Below are 18277 nucleotides of genomic sequence, written 5' to 3'. Positions count from 1 at the left end.
AAAAAAGGAAAAAAAGAGCTATGCCAATTGTGTTAGAATCTGTTTGATCACTTTTCATCTCTTTCTGTTGGTGCTTTTTCTTAATGAATTAGTTTTAGTATCTAAGCAAACATTGATTGGTGTATATAGCGGATTTCCTTTTCTTCAATTCGTTTTTCATTCTCAGTCAGTTATTAATTAAATACGAATTCAAGGAATTAATTATGCTCATATTTTAATAGTAGGCCATCCGACCCCAGCAAGACAGATGGTCAAACCACGACAACAAATGGAAATGGGTCAAATGCTACAAAAAAAAAACTGATTAAATCTCAAACAACCACTACGTACTATATTGGGGAGGCGGTGGCAATTAATTGGCAATTTGACATATTCTTTTTGCTTTACTTTCACTTCAACTAAAACAAAATTATATGGGCAAAGCAATCATGTACGTTTTAAGTTAGTAAAAAGAACTGTTCTTACACAATGTATTAATAGAGATATTTATATTTAATGCCTAATTGTGTTTTAAACAAATTTACCTCTAAAAAGATACCAATTAAAAAATTTGATGATAAAAATATAAAGAACTTAATCTAAGTTTTGTTTTTATTTCGATAATAACAAACTTCGTCTAAATAATTTAGAGAATAGCATAAACAAAGCCTAATTATATCTAACCTTCCTCGACTTCCCAATATATTTTTACCCTTTTATTCCTTTTCCCAATTCCAGAGTATCTCTTTACTTTCTAAGTTAGACTTATTGAAGGGACATACATCCCTTTCATTAAATTAACACACTTTAATTAATTTAACCGTACTGTATGCTATATATATCTACGTGTTTTGCAGAAAATCTGCGTCTTCATCCATATCCTAGCTAATTAATAAGCTAACACAGTACGCACTAAGACTAACACTTATTCTCCCTAATTTTGTACTCTTTTAAGATAGATTTACATTTACTTATACCATTCAGAAAAGAGTTATGTTTGTAATATTCAAAACTGAAATGAGAGTAAGCCAAAAGTTTATAAACCTAAAATTTGTTTATGTGTCGCCTCTCTCTTCTCCTAATTAAGATAGTGGCTGAAGTGTGTGGCTCTATTATGTGTCATTATTGGTTCACACTATAAAGCCTTTGAATTTTGACTATGGACTTCTAGTTGTTATTTTTTTTTCCAATTAAAAAGCTTTGAATAGGCTAGTAATTAAAAAGAAAATAAAAAAGAAACTAAGTAATATTTAAAAAGAAAACAAAAGAGAAACTCAAGGTATAGGCTCAAAACTAAATTTTAAAGGTTAAAATACAAGATTTTTCTAATTTTTAAGAGTGGCGAGTCAGATTATCTGACATAGATTAATCATTGATTAGTATATAAATATTTTACACTAATAATAATATTATGATAATAAAAAAATAAAAAAAACCAGAGTAACCCCTTTTCTGATCTCTTGGATAAGTTCCCGTCTTGTTGGAAGACAAACAAATAGTTTGCATCATCTTCTTCCCAAAATGAAGGGAGGGCCAGTTCTCATTTGGAGTGAAATGACTTGTTTTAATAAAAAGAACAAAACCTCTCCATGGCCCATAGCGATTATAAAGCTTAAAGGCGCCTTTTGCCAGGCATGACAATTCCTTTCTGGATTCTCCATCAAAGTTATTACATTCTCTTATCCTATGGCTTTCCTATATGACAGTTCGTTTAATGGATGTGGCAGAAGGCATGAAAATGGTCCAACTGTACTACGCCCATGCATGTAAAGTAGAAGGGACCCGTTTTGAAAAGAAAGAAAAAAAACATCGAGCCAATGCTATTCATATCAATGATATCATTCTTGCGATGTGTTATGCACACAAAATAAAATAATGAACCAATTTATTTTATACATTTTTTTATAATTAAAATATATAATGTTAGTTTTTATGTCTTGAGTTTTACTTCAAAATATATTAAACATAAAATAAAACTTATTCACTATGTTATATACTATTTTTATATGTATCAAATTCTACTATATATAGAGAGAGTGGCCAATTAAACACTCTCTAGTCACCAAATAACTACATAAAAAGTGCAAATTAGGTCAATAAAAATTAAGTTTGAATATATTTTGCTCTAGCCTGGCGCAAGATCGATGATCTATAATTGACAGAACAAATACCAGCCAATATTATTTAATAATTTATATAATATGTTAGGGTAATGATCAAAGATACCTAAAATTTTCATGTTATCTCTTTAAAGTAGTCTAACATTATCATATAATATAGCCGAAAACGTATAATTATTCGAAAAAACTTTTTTTTTTTAGCATCACAAATATCTCTGATACTTTTTGTTTTGTTTAAATCATCTTGCTTTTTCAAATGTAAAAATAGATCTATAAACAACTCCACTTGTGGGGCAACGCAGGCAGCGTGTAACTGATAAATGATACTGGACTAACATGATAAGAAATGTACTAGGCCCCGCAATGGGCCACCATGAGTAAACACATCTAGTGATATATGCTATGCTACTGCTGAATACCACACGATCGGCATCTTTTCAACGTTGAATAGTACTTGCACATAGTAACCTATTCTATTGGCAGCGTGCTCTTCTTTCTTCGTCCTTCACTCGAATTATTCATTCCTCCTACTGCTTCTTCTAGTCAACACGGCGTACTATAGCCTTAGCCTCCTCATGCTCATATTCATTCTCCAGAATCCAGATAGATAATGTCATTACTTTTTATACTTTTCACCTGAATTTTTAACTCTACATTCAATTATGAGCAAGTTCAGCAACACATTCTTAAATGTACTTTCTACTCTATATCACAAAAATTGCATGGATTTCCTCCTTATTAATAAGCTTCGTAGGTCACATGCTCTCAGAGTACATAATATTTTTTCCGCCAAAATCATCACTATATAAAGATGTATTACCCTTTATATATGAACTTCTTAATCTTCACTTTTTATTTTATTTCTCTTATTCCAAAGTTGAGCGTCAAAGAGTCTGTGGAGGTGATCATTATCAAATTTTCCTACCATTCAACATACTAAACCCTTCCTATGCCATGCTCAATCCTTTTGAAATCGTCCCCAAGCTTGTTTATATCTACGTACCATTGGTTTTAAATCAAACAATAATATCAAAAAATAATTTTGAAAATATAAATTATATTATAATTAAAAAAAATCTTTTGTTTATAAATTAACACGACATTCATTCATATATAGAACAAATGTGTGCTTCCAAGGATAGAATGATATGACTTTTACTAATGTCGTGCTAATAAGTATGAAAATATGATGATCAGTGTAGTTTGTAGTTCTCTGTTGGTTGTGAACATTGATGGATGATGTTGATTATGGATAAATGACAAATTGACAACTAAGATGGTGCATGTGTCACAATTGAGAGATAATCTTGCGCCTTATACTACAATGATTGGTACCCTGGCTAGTCAAGTTCTTCTAGCTACACAAGACACCTAGCTAGCAATTAGCAAATCAAATCCCTATGGGATGGGTGGAATAAATGGAAGGCAAGAACGGTGGATGCATGAATCTATATCTATCTAATAATAAGTAATAAGTACTAGTACTAATATATTAGTTCAAAAAGGAACGCATTCTGCCATCTCTGAGCCGTGCGATCGATACGTGCATTCCATAAGAGCTCCCTCGAAAATCATTGGCCGTAAACGAAGACTTTGGGTTGGGAGCTTTGCTGCACATTGGCGTAAATGTAGGGCTAGCTTTAGGGAGGGCCATGTCAGACATTGTCATTCACACCCCACGGCCAACTTAACATCCTCATAAGAATTTCTGTTTTATTATTTCTATATATACTTGCTTTTCACACCAATTTTATACCTTTATATATTTTTAGGGATGAAATGGCATTCACAAATTTTCTAATATGAAAAATATTTGGTAAACATCTATGTGATATGTCTTCATGGGCGAACCCAGCCCTAAAAAGTAGGGAGGCCAAATATAATTTAGATGATTTTGAAATATAAAAATTAATCAATTATTTATTTTATAAAAAAACCCAAAATTTATTAAAATAAATTTCAATAAATGTTTGGTATAGTATAACTTAATATTTAATTTGTTTTTCTAAATTTTATATAATGAGGTTTAGTTTCATAAATTTAAAATTAGACTTATACATTGTAATTATCAAACACGTGATTTAACTTATGTGAGATTTTTTTAAACTTAACTAGAGGTTTTAAATTCAAATATTGGATAAACAGTTGTATTAAATACTTGGAGGAAGAGTTTTGATATTCATAATGATCCTATCCATCTTGAATAGAATTGCTTCAAATGGATGATATATGTGATTTAGAAAGAAAAAAAAGACTCATACACTCATACTCATAAGTATGTCTCCAAAATTTGGTTATCAATTTCTTGTGTAATATAACTTTATCTGATAGACAATGTCTATGATTAATTATAAATAACAATTAATTCCTCAAATTAATTTTAATCAAATCAATATAAAAGAAAAGATAATAAAATCATTTGGTTACAAAGGTAAATATTTATAACCTTTAAAATAAAAATAATTTATTTTTTAAAAGGAAAATATACTAACAAAGAAAATAAATAACATCAAATATCATTATTTTTTTAATGAATACTATAAAAGGGAATGATTTTTTTCAAGAAATAAAATAAAATAAAAAATTAATACTTTAATACTATTATTTCGTTAATCAAAATCTTTAAATAAAAATAACTAATTTATTATAAAAATATTATATTACATATATTAAAAAATGGAATTAAAAAAAAAAAACAGGGGACCCCTTATTGGCAAGTTAGGTACATGCGCAAGAAAGTGAAGGAGGGAAGAGGAAGAATGAAAGGGTGACAGGGTGATTTGGTTAAGAATAAGAGTGAGATTTCTTTTGAAAAAACCGGGGCAATCCACCGATGCAGACTTCCATTCTCAGATAAGGAAATTTGGTATTTTACGTTGTTATCCTCGTTTTCTTTCTTAAGTTAATTGTGCAGGAAAAAAACATATTAATCTTAAAAGGGTAAAATTATATTTTCATAAATTCTATCATTCTATTTTTATTCTTTTTTTTTATATATTTCTCTTCAATCAAATCATCCTTATTTCCACCTTATTTCTTACCTATTTTTCTTCTTACCTATTATCTTCTTTTTTCTCCCCACAACCAACCATACTCATAGAAAACTATAAGATTCTGGCTGATAAAAAAAAATATAAGATTTTGTAAAAAAAAAACTATAAACATTATTTAAGCTTTGAATACGTAATTTTAAAAGAAGAATTATTGTTCATAATAGTCATATTTGTAAAGGATATCCCATATCTCTAAAAAAATGTTTCATATATAGAACCAAATTACTTTGTCTTTATTCTCTATTCCTTTTTTGTTCCTTCCATCAAAAGAATGACACAAATAAAAAAAATTAACAACCAAGAGAAAGAGTGTTAATTTTAAACTAATATCAACTTTAGTTAAAGAGAGATAGAAGGAGACAAAAAATGAGGATAAGTGATTTTGATCCATGTGTTTTCATTTTTTTTTCTTCTATAAAAAGACAGTAATAAGGTTAGAATCTAGGAGCTTATACAAATTAACTACACTCCCACTGTTAGGCTGACCATATTAAGTTTTTTACGTACATCTCATAGCAAGAATCAAATTAATTGAAGAAAAAGAGGGGGGGAGGAGAAACAAGTCAGAGAAATAGTGCTTTTAATGACCCTGACTCTTGAAATTAAGTTGACGTGAAGAAATAAAGACAAATCAAATTATTTTACTTTCTTTTTCTTTTTTCTTCAAGGAAAAACTGTGTCTACTTTATTTTTTGGAAAAAAAAAAATCCTGTATATAACATTGTTTTAAAATGAAAGTAAATTTCAAGAGATTAGTTGAATGGAGTAAACTAAAGTTTCTCATTTGGTAACTTGTAAATTTGAATCTCCTGAGGTGAATGTAAGTTTTTTTATGAGTTGAGCTCTTCAAGTGCAAAAACTTTCCGTGTAGTCTTGAATTGGATGAAAAAATAAGAAGCTAAGCCCGTGCGGGGTAGTTTTTTAATTTTAAAAAATTTAAAAACTACAATCAGATTTGGATTTCAGTTTCAGTTTTAAAAAAGTTTTAACGGTTCAATCCCCATACCATGGAATCAGAGCAACAGCTCCTAGTCAGACCAATGAACAAGACAAAGTTTTTTTTTTTAATCTCAAAAGCATTAATTTCTACAAGTGTTAAAATATGTTAAACTGAATCATTTTTCACCTTATACAATCGAGCAAAAAACGATTGTTGACTTCTGGACGGATCAATGATCAACCATAATTGCTTCGTGAATCAATGATTGATCCCACAAATCAACACAAGATTTTTCAATATACTTTACACGCTTTTTGGAAAACTTCTCAAAAAGTCGTTCATCTCATAATTACTCCAAGTTAATCACGCTTAACTGCGGAGTTCTTATGTGATAGACTACCAAAAAGTAAATGCATCTTAATAGTATAGATAGTATCAATTAATTTCTTTAAGTCATCTTCAATTATAGTGTCATACTTGCATAACCTTTAGATCTCTCTCCCAATACGATGTGGTTCGAGGACGAACCAAACAGAAGCTGGTGGACATGTAACAACCCAACAAATCACATCAGAAAGAAAGAGATCTAGAGGTTACTTAGATATTAGATTACATAGTTGAGGATGATCTAAAGAAATTAATTGACACTACCTATACTAACAAAATGCATATACTTTTCAGTAGCCTATCACATAAAAACTTCACAGTTAAGCGTGCTTGACTTTGAACAATTATGAGATGGATGACGTTCTAGGAAGTTTCTTAGAAAGCATGTAAGTGAGTACAAAACATGTTAAAAAATCTCGTGTTGATTTGTGAGGACAATCATTGATTTTGAGAGCAGTCAAGCAATGTTAAAGATGGTTGTCGATGTCTCGGAAAGGACTAGCTTCGGAGGGTTAGTGGAGGGTTCTGACCAATAAGGAGTTGAGTGAAGTGTTATCGTGTAAAGTTTCGTAGTGTAAGAGCTATCGAGAAGTAAAAAATTAGGAATGTTATCCCAAGAACAAATATTCAAAATAGTGAACACGTGGTTATGCAACCTTATTACAAACAAGACAAAGCTTTATTCGGTGAAGGAGTGAGACAGATCTGATAAGGGTCAAAGATACAGCAGGAAGGAAGAGGAAACAAGCAGTTCTTTGTGTTGGATTCGTCGGAGGAAGAAGAGGACAACGATGATAAACAATTTCCAGATCCACATCTACAAAACCCTCCACATTATCCTCTCGCCGCTAACTCTGTCGTCGTTAGCAACACCTAGGACCTTCCAACCAACGCCACAAATCACGCCCTCCGCTGCCATGGTGATTTCCGACAACAGTCCTTTTCGTCTTGTCCTTTGCCTGTATTATTCTTGCTCACATTGTCACCACCACCATTCCTTTTTTCCCCTTTCTCTATCAACAAAAACACAAACAACCCCAAACACAAAATGCACACCAAAAAACAAAACAAACACGACACTGACCTCCTCATTGAAGCCGGTGACAAAGCTGTTGAAGAATCAAGACATAAGAAAATGGCATGGACAAAGAGTCGCACGATGGAGCAGATCTCTCAGATCTAAAAATAATAATAAAATGAGACTTGAGATCAAGGAGGTCAAGCTCGTCAAAGAGATGGTGGCATTGTTCTCCACTGATACTAAGGTCAGCGGTTACTGTTGTGGCCGATGGCGCTATAGTCAGTCACAAAAAGCATATGGAGAAAAAGAAGTAAGGGTGGATGAGATAAATAGAAACTAAAAACAAAAATGAGAAAACCTATTTTTATTGTTTTCAAAACATAAAGGAAAGTGTTTCAAAATTTAGGAAAAAATAAAACAACAGTTTCATTTGGACACGTTTCTCTTTTAAAATCACATTTCAAAACCAAAAATTAGAAACTAGCCACCATTCCAAAGAGGACCTAAGTTAACGGAGAGAGGTAACAAAGATAGGAAGGTAAGTCTCTTTTGTCAATTGCAGAACAATAACAAAACAGTTTGAGGTTTTTACACCCAAAAGGATTTGCTTTTCCTAATTCAGAAAGTTGACGCTTCTTATGGTATAATGCTAAAAGCATACATGGCAAGTGGCCAAAATGGCCATAGGCCACAATCTCCTCCATTCACTCTCAAAAGGGCTTAGGCCACTCATTCATTGTTCCCTTCAAAGAAATGGGCTGGTGTGATAAGACATTTGAGGGAAAGGTGAATATATACTTGTTGCCAGATTAAGGCAATTCTTTGGTTGAATCCTTGGTAATGCATTGGAAAATCCTCATAAAACACAATCGGCGATATTTTAATCCTTCTTTATTCTCTAACTACTTTTTGGTATCTTTTATTGTTGATTTCTTTACGTTTATTCAACCAACATCATGCCATTATTTATAGTTGGGCTATATGGGGCGGCCTCGTCGTGCCTATTTTAAATATGTGAAAAGTGGCAACATATGATTATGCAGTTGATGGACTATTCTCATTGAAAGGTAACGTAGCATGCAAGACATATGTGTCATCGTCTCCACAGTTTTTTTTTTTTTGGGTACAGTCTCCCCAGTTTGTTATTGAATATTGTATATATCGTTATTTTTTGTCTATTTATTTTGTAAAATACTGCACAAATTAAAAAAACTAGTACTTTTGTTTATATTATTCTTTTACAAGAAATGGTCAGGATTATGTTATACATATTTAAAAGAAAAGGTTATAATTTGTTTATATATATTGTGATTTGTCTTAATTTTGTTTTAATTTGCATTACATAAATATAAAAGAAACATATATTTAGTTCCCTTTGAATTCTCGTTATCATCTATCTTGTACAAACCTACTCCTGAACACCTTAATCATACTTGACACTTTAAAGAATTAAATACTTTTCATTGTGCCATATCTATAATTCTAAATGATAAATCTGTTTCCAACGGAAAATGAAAAAAAAAAAAAAAAGAAGCTTGGAAACCACTCTTCAAGAAGGGTGCTAAGAAATATTTATGTTCCAGGTATTTCTTAGAATATGAAAGAGTAGTGTGGACTTTCAGCTTAAATAACTTATTTGTAGAAAGATATCTTTGCATTTTAGACCCATACCCTCTTTACCTACATACTCTAATCCACCAATGTAACATTTATTTTTCAACCCTCCCTCTCAAGTTTAATTGGTTTAACCTAATTGTAATTTGTTTTCAATTTTCTTCAGCCTGAACTTACACTTCAACTTTATATTTCAGACAAAACTTAGATGTCGTTATACCTGTCAATCTTCTATAATCTTCTTTAAGTTGGCTCTTATCGGTAAACCCATGCCAATAATTTAAAAGGAATATCTCTTTACATTCACCCCACTTACCCCGATTGCACTAATTTTTGTGAAAATTCATATTCAAAACAAAATCTGAAAATTATCTTTGAAGACAATAATTTTGCATGAGTTGTCTTGCCAATCAAAAAGGTATCATCAACATATTGAAGAAATGATATATGAAATTCTTCTCATACTTTAAAATTATTAATAGCAAGTCCCTTATTGACAAATCAATATAATAAAGCTTCTATTATGATTAAGAACATGAAAAGAATTAGAGGGTCGCATTGCCTAATTAATTAATACATACATTTTTGTTTGTATACATTTGTCCAATAAATACATACATGCATAAAACCCTAATTAATGTTTACATTTTTTATATTCATGTACTAGGGAATTCAAGTCCAAGGTGGAATAGAGATGCTTTTGATTATCCATTGCAGAACTTGAGTACGGAGTAGACTATAAACATTAAGAATGTCCTTAATTAATTCTCATTATCATTTTTTAGATGGAAAAAAAAAATTTCAAGGAAATTGCACTTATGTTTTACAAAACATTTAAGTTAGTTTTTAATTGTTTTTAATTAGTAGTTAAAAAAATTATTTGACTATTTAGTAAATAATTTTTCTTGATAGCTATTGACATTTTCTGGGATGTTACTTCAAGTAACATATTTTAAAATGTTAATTTTTAGTTTTACATATTTTTTGTCCTTTTATACTTCAAGATATTTTAATCATTATACTGATCAACTTAATGAAAGTGTGATGCCTACTTAAAAAAAATTATTTATAATAAATTTGATTGAAAATATTTCAGCATATAGTATAAGATGAAATTCAAATAAAATAATTTATCTATAAATAGAGTATTACATGTATTTAAAATTAATTAAAAATTAAATTTGAAATTACCCTGAAAAATATTTTTATGAATAAAATAAAATTGAAATTTATATAAAAATATCACTTAAATATGATATTTTACATTTTTTTTCTACTTTAACATATAATTTTATTAGACACTTACAATTCAACAAACTACCTTAATAGTTTTTAACTATAAATTAGTTTTTCAGTTTTTAATTAGTTTTTCAATTATTTTTGTCAAACATAGTCTAATTAATTATGTTAACTCTAAAAGTTGAGTAAAAATAAATAATTTTAATTGCATTTTATCTATCAATGAAATCTAGCTCAATTGGTTAAATAGTATATAAATTGTTATACATAAACCCTCTAGTATTTGAGTTCAATTTCTTTAGATAAAAATAATGCATTTTGTCTCACTCTACTATGATTGATATATGACTTTCACCCTTCAATAATTTTTATTTAAATCTTTCTCAATTTTTCATTATTAAAACCATTAAATCCTTATATATATGGCTTTCACACTTATTTTTATTTTTTTTTAGTATGAACACATTACCAAAGTATACATTACCAAGGTATAACTTTACTAATATACTCATACTAAAAAAAAGATTTGTATAAGTTTGTTAACATTAACAAATTATATATTTTAAGTATGCGTAATGTCTACATTCATATTCAAATTTAAATTAACTAATATGAAGTGGTATGATTGATCTTCATACCTCTCAAAGGATTAATTTTTACTTTTCTAGCAGAAAATATCATGGACACAAAAAAAAAAAAAAAAACTCATTTAAATCATGTTTTGTTTCTCTCCATTGACATCTCTCTTTCAACATTTAATGATACTACATCTATTCTACCTATCATACCATGCAAGCATGCATATATATATATATATATATTACATTGAAGCTATGTGTGAAAAAAGGATAAAAAAGTAGCAATACGGAAGAAAAGGTGGGCATAAAAACAGCTTTCACTTATGTAAATATATGATGACAATACCAACTTGCACAAATCCTCGTAAGTGGAAATCTTTTATGCAAGTCTCGTTAATTTAACCCTTAAAGACATGGAATGCCAATGCACTTTATTCTAAAGTCACATTACATTACTCTAGAATGTAGGAAATAAAACATGTTTTTAACTATCAAATTAATGACCCATTAAATTTTTAATTGTAACATGATGCATCTTATAGGACAGTGCATAGTTGCACATAGTCAAAATATGGCGAATTGCTTACCAAGTATAGCTACATTTTTTTCAAAAGCTTTACCATATTTGTATACCTTTCCGAGGAATATGTATATAATATGAATAACGAATAGGAATAAAACTTTATCTTCGGATCGACAACACAAGAGAGATATGACTATATATAAAAAAATAATATAAAGTTATAGTAGAAAAATGCACGGGTTGTGATAAGCTCCTTTGGAGGGGTTGCATATATATCCACACAATCTGTGTTGAAAACTAAAAATGTTGGATACTCATTATGAAATCTAGGAAATGTTGATGCTGTACCACCCATTATAAAGACAATTCTTTGCCACAAGCGCATAACTATGAAGTAATACTAGGATGGATAGATAGAGATGGAGATATTATTCATATACAAGTTGAAAAATAAAAAAGATAAGGTGAGATGAGAGAGAAGTGGTTTGAAGCACTAGGTCGGGAGGAAAAGAAGGAGAAGACGACAAACATGGCCTTGGGCGTTCCACTCTAGACTGCAAAAATATGAGATGGGCCATGTACCATATCTTCTCATACTCAATGTTGCATTTGCATATAAATAAAATGTACACATACATATAAAAATAAATTATAGAAATTAAATAAGAATTTTTTTTTAAAATGTGTGTTCAATTCATAGACGATAGCAGTAGTGGTCTTTCTTCGAGGGGTTTGGTGGTAGTTTTTTTAAAACACAATTTTAAAGTTATAAGATCTTTTTTTTCACATGACTCTAACTTTATTTTGTAGAGAATTTTTTTTTTGAAGTTGTAAATTATTTTAAGACTTTAATTTTTTTTCAGGACGTTAAAGTTGTAATGTATTTTTAAAAAAAACCATAAATAATTTTAATTTTAATTGTTTAATCAATTAATGTATATTTTATTTTTTTAGTTTTATTTAATATATTTTATATATTTAATATTTTTTATATTTTTATCTAATGTTAAGTATTATTATTTTTTAAAATTAAAAAAATAATACAAAAGACTTAAATTTAAATAAAAATATTAAAATGTTTTGTTACATATTTGTTTTAAAAATAATATTATTTGATAAATTATAAGTTAATATTATTTTTTAATAATAATAACAAATTTTTTTAATATTTTTGTTAAACAAATATGTAACAAAAAAATTAATATTTTTATTTAAATTTAAGTCTTTTATATTATTTTTTAATTTACAAAACAAATAATAATCGTTAATATTAGTAAAAATATAGAAAATATTAAATAAAACAATATAAAAATATAAAAAATAATAAATAAAACTAAAAAATATACATTAATTCATTAAATAATTAAAATAAAAAACTATTTACAATTTTAAAAAATATATGCAAAAAAATAATTGAAATTATAAAATAACTTCAATTAAAAAAATCTATTATGACTTTCAAGTTGTGTGTGAAAATAAAAACTCTTGACTTTAAAGTGGTAGGAGTAAAAAAAAATTCTTACAACTTTAAACTCATGTTTAAAAAAATAAAATTCAAATATAGTTTATGACTTTCAATTCATTCAAAAGTCATAGATTATCCTACGACTTACGCATTTTGAGATATTAATTTAAAATTTTATCCAGAAATGATAAAAAAAATTTAAAAAAGACCCCAAATGATCGTGCCCCCCCAATGTTTGACTTGCATATAAATAAAATGTACACATACATATAAAAAATTATAGAAATTAAATAAGAATTTATTTTAAAAATGTGTGTTGAATTCATAGAGCATAGCCATGGTGGTGATTCTAGGAGGGGTTTGGTGGTAGTTTTTAAGAGAAAGTAAAAAAGAAAAAACAAATGGAGGGTAGGCTGAGCCCTGAGGTGGTGGGTTCGAATATTTTTGTCATCTGAGAAGTAGACAGAGGTAATAATAGCTGGATTTTGTTTCTGCAGTTCCAAACAGGGCCCCTCCAATACCCCCTATCCAAAGCCTTCTTCAGTAGATACTTCTCTCCTACCAATTATTGTTATCATTCTTTTACTGCTCTCTCTTAGCAGATACCTCTCTCCATTTGCGTGTGCCTTTGTCTCTGTCTGCTTGTCTTCAAGCTCATTCTTGCTTTATTTATCGTACACTTGAGACCATTAACCATGTAAAAATAAAAAGAAACACACACACGCCCACACGCCAGAGCATTAGCTAACATATCTTTCCACCCCTCTCTTCATTATACTCAGTCCACCACCAGCCACTTTGCCTTTTGCTTTGCACTTTTGCTTAAGGCCACTAAAAATAACTTGACTAATCATTTATTAAATGTAAACTTATTTATAGTAACTTATTACTTTCTCCATTCTTGCTTAAGGTTTTCACATGAAGATTAAGAAATGCTTTTTTTATTACTATAAAAATTAACAAATATTTAATTTATACAAATTTAATTAGATTAAAGTTTCTCCTTTTATTGTTTAGCAAATTTCTATATTACGTTCAACTACTTCATTTATAACTATTCCGATATAGGATTCCTCTGTTAGAGTTAGAGGATGTCTATCCAAAGCATTCGAAGAATGTGTCATCTGTCTTTCCCTAAGTTTATACTAGCTGACATTATGCACATAGTCGTGATAAGGTTTTCTCATAAGTTTTCAAGGTCATTTCGTTGGATCACGAGTTAGTTTCATCCCGTTATCCTTGGATTTACAGATAGGATAGTTGATAAGTGATTCGTATTTTGAACTATCCATTATAAACCTATATGCACACTAGGGCAAATCATGGCGTAGTAGGCCTCACAGGTGTCAACCGAGTAGGAGATGCTGGATTGGTCAGCGAGCCCAAAGAATACAATAACTTACTCTAATTTTGTACGTTAAATTAATGAGAATATCAAATACATGTTCCTTTTTGGTACAAATTTCACTAATAGTATTAATGATCCACTGAAGAAAAATCCTAATTACTTCACTATGTATTTTGGAATATCTTCAGTGATATGCTATAGATGGAGGGTCTATTAAAATAAGTTAGAAACTAAATTTTTTAATATATACGTGCGTTCACATTAAAAATCACATAAAAAGATAAAAATATATACAAAAGCAACAAGTGTTAGCTTCTCTTATATATATGTGGATCAATTTGTATGCGATGAGTTATCAAACACACTTAAGAAAACATTATAAACAAGTTACTTTCATAACTTTAAGATCTTAAATTGTTCAAAATATATATATATATATATATATTTTAAATTACCATCTCCACTTTGATATATATTTTTCTGTCTTTTCGCGTCATTGTCTGTGTCTATTTGTTTTCTTGCTCATGATCCTTTCTTTATCTGTCGTACAGACACTATGGAAAAGAGCATTAAGTAAGAAGCGAGCATATCTTTCAACGCATTTTTCATTGCCACTGTCACAGCTCGTCCACCACCAATCATTCTGCCATATGTGCATCGTGCATTGAAAAACATTACAAAACATATCAATTCGTAAATATAATGTTTCTCGCATACAGACATGTGTCATTCAATCACATACAGTGGTCCTAATAAAAGTTAACGAGGGAGGAGAAGAAATTGTTCACGAAACAGAGAACACGGAGGGGAGGGTGTGAGTGTGAGAAGCGCAAAGTTAAATAATACACATGTACACAGTCATGGCCATGGGGCCAATTTTCATTGCATCACACGCACATTACGGAATTGTACGACAACGATTTACGAGATTGTACAATTAGAGTTACATCGATCTCTCGAATTTCAGATATATAATAATAAATCAACTCAACACCAACCCTAATGTATAACTATCATTATCATCATACCATGATTGAGAGACATTCTTCTACCATTTCCTCTGTTTTAAATAATTATTTGTTTATTAAAAAAAAAGAAGAACGAATTGTCAGAAATGAAAGTGAGTTTAAATAATATACGCTTTAGGCTTAGTTTTGATGGTCTTTAGTGGTAGTATTTTTTTTTTCTTTTTTTTCCATTTTTAGACAGTCAAGAGTTTTGCCCTTTGTGGAAGGGAACAGCACGAACGTTACTCAGAAACCACTTTTGTTTTCCTTCAATAAAAACCGACATCTGAAGCCAATGCCTCTCTCTTTCTCTGAATGGTTCTGAGGAAAAGTAATAAAAGACGCATTCTTTCTTTTATACTACGTATATCCTCATTAGCTAGCTATTATTATTAATTAACATGTAAACTTGTCTATTAATGCACCAAACTGTTACTAACGCGACTAGGGGACTAGCTAAAAGAAAGAAAAGTAAGCGATGTGGGACAAATAAATAACGGGGAAATGAAATAAATATTCCTTTTTCTCTACAGTACAATCCAAACCCAAGCAATCTCATTTGGAAGTGTGTATAATGAGAGGGTCTGTTTCAAGAGAAGGTGTCTTGGTAATAATCTCATCATGATGATCCTCCGTGTCCATGACAAGAATCTCTGGAAGACGAACATTGTTACACTCCGTAGTAGGTAATTTGGAAGGAGCAGAATTAGCATTAGTAAGCTCGTTGGCCCTTTGCACTTGGGCGTTCCAGTCAGTGGTGCAGAGAACGAATATCATGAGAGCAGCACATGAGCCTTGGGCCGCAAGCAACCCAAGCCAGAGCCCAGGAAAGCCCATTTTCCCAACAAACCCGAGAAGAACCGCGACAGGCATGCCAACCAAATAAAAGGAGCCCAAATTGATATTAGCACCGACGGTGGGCCTGGCGCTGCCTCTCAAGACGCCGCAGCCCGTGGTCTGGGGGCAGTTTCCAAGCTCGCAGAGGCCAACAATGGGCAAAGCAATGGACGTAAGGTGGAGAATTTGTTGGTCAGAGGTGAAGAATCTCCCCCAGCGGTGTCTCATTAAAGTGGTGAAGAGCATGGCGGTGACGCCCAAGGCAACAGCACAGGCGAGTGAGACTATCATGGAAATGCGTGCTTTGGCGGGGCGGTTGGCGCCTAACTCATTCCCGACTCTGGTGGAGACGGCGAGGCTGAGAGAAGAAGGGAAGACGTAGACCAAGGAAGTGGTTTGAATGAGGATACCCATGGAGGCAATGGTGGCTTTTGGGTTCAGAAGGAGTCCACAGAGAATGATCATGAGTTCGTACCACCACCATTCTAGACAAACGGAGACGCAGGTTGGAACAGAAAGTGCAAGTAAGGAAGACCATCCCCTGAGGCAGTCAGTGCTAGGGGGAACCCAGGAGTCCTTATAAACCCCGGAGAAGTAAATAAAGGAAGAAAGGAAGAGGAAGAGGTTTAGATTGGTCCACACCATCGCTATTGCGACGCCAGACACACCCATTTTTAAGTGGACCACTAATAAAAAGTTGAGAGGGACGTGGAGGAGGACGGAGACGGCGGAGCAGTAGGTTAGGGGTAATGTGATGCTTTGTGTTCTGAGGTAGATTCTCAGAGGGTGGAGGAGGGAGAGGAGGAAGAGGTCTGGGATAGAGAAGAGGATGAAGGTCTGTGCTGTGCTGGAGATCTCATGGTCCTGCCCGCACCATAAGAGGATGTTCTTCATGTTCAGCCACGTCAGGGAAATGGGGAGGGAGCTTGAGAGGAGAAGGAGGACGGTTCTCTGGAGGGTTAGGCCCAGTGTCTTCAATTGTTTGGCACCGTAGGCTTGCCCGCAAATGGGTTCCATTCCCATGGCCAGGCCCGAGATCACGGAGTAGCCGGTGATGTTGGCGAACCCGATCGAGAGGGAGCCTCCGGCGAGCTCCATCTCGCCTAGGTAGCCCAGGAAGACCATGGAGATCATGGCTCTCGAATATATGATTAAACCGGTGAGAGCTGTTGGCCCTGATATCTTTCCTATGGCCTTCATTTCTGCTACTATCTGAATCAAATTTAAAAAAAAAAAAAAAATACAAAAGAAGAGAGAATTAGCAAAGGACAAATAGTTAATATCATGGGCATGCCATCATAAACTGGCATTATTTGTTTTTAATCATGTGATGTGACTATGGAGATAGTAACTTGATGCCCAACTTCATTTAATTTACATTCACACAAAAAATGATGGATGGCTAGCCAGCTAGATAGATACTTGGATTTTTTTTCCCTTTTAATATATATATATATATATATTATCTTTAATTTTATTACCTCATTAGGAGTTGGCCATCTGTGAAGTTCATCTTGAAGTTGATCATCAACGGGAGGAGGGTGATTTATGAGTTTGGGGTCGGGAGTACTTATGATGTGGTTTTTTGTGGGACACAGAAATGGGGATGATGAGGATGGTTTTGGATTACACATGATGACTGGCTAGCTATTAATACTCGAAGCTGTGTAGTTCTGGAAATATAAACGACTTAGAAAGAGAGATATGACTATAATATATAACAAAGGCTTGAATATACAAGAGCTAGCTTGGCTACTACTTTCTTGGCTTGGGCTTAGTGATCGTGCACTGCGTTTCAGACTTGTTTGAGAGAATAAAAGGGTTTTGTGTATGAGACGGAGAAATGAAGGCGAGTGTGTATTTATATATGCATGATAAAGGGCTGGGTCCTACAAAGTTACGTACGTGTCATTATAGAAGGATATATTGCTAAACATATACTATATCAAATTATCAATGTAAATTACTCGGGGCGATTTAAAGAAAAAAAAAACGGGTAAAAGAGAAAGGGCATGCTTGAACGGAAGAAATGCTATATGGAGGTTTTGGGAGGCAACCGACCTTCTCTTTGTCTAGAAAAAAAAAAGAATAATATATTATTATAATAATGATTTTATTAAGAAGGTGAAAAACAAAATTGGGTGTGGCATCTGGAGAACAGCTACA

General features: G+C 31.6%; 1 protein-coding gene across 1 annotated transcript; it reads right to left on the bottom strand.

The window, feature by feature from the left end:
- Positions 1 to 15768: 15768 nt before the first annotated feature.
- On the bottom strand, positions 15769 to 18077 carry LOC100788339 (protein DETOXIFICATION 48). The gene is made up of 2 exons (XM_003527814.5): positions 17593 to 18077; positions 15769 to 17323 (listed from the first exon to the last, which is right to left on the bottom strand). The coding sequence occupies exons 1-2, from the start codon at positions 17743 to 17745 to the stop codon at positions 15830 to 15832; spliced, it is 1647 nt and encodes a 548-aa protein (XP_003527862.1). The 5' UTR covers positions 17746 to 18077; the 3' UTR covers positions 15769 to 15829.
- Positions 18078 to 18277: the final 200 nt, after the last annotated feature.

The sequence above is a fragment of the Glycine max genome, chromosome 6, assembly GCF_000004515.6.
Source record: "Glycine max cultivar Williams 82 chromosome 6, Glycine_max_v4.0, whole genome shotgun sequence".
Taxonomy (NCBI): Eukaryota; Viridiplantae; Streptophyta; class Magnoliopsida; order Fabales; family Fabaceae; genus Glycine; species Glycine max.
Note: the sequence above shows the minus strand (reverse complement) of the source record. Positions and strands in the feature narration are given on the sequence as shown.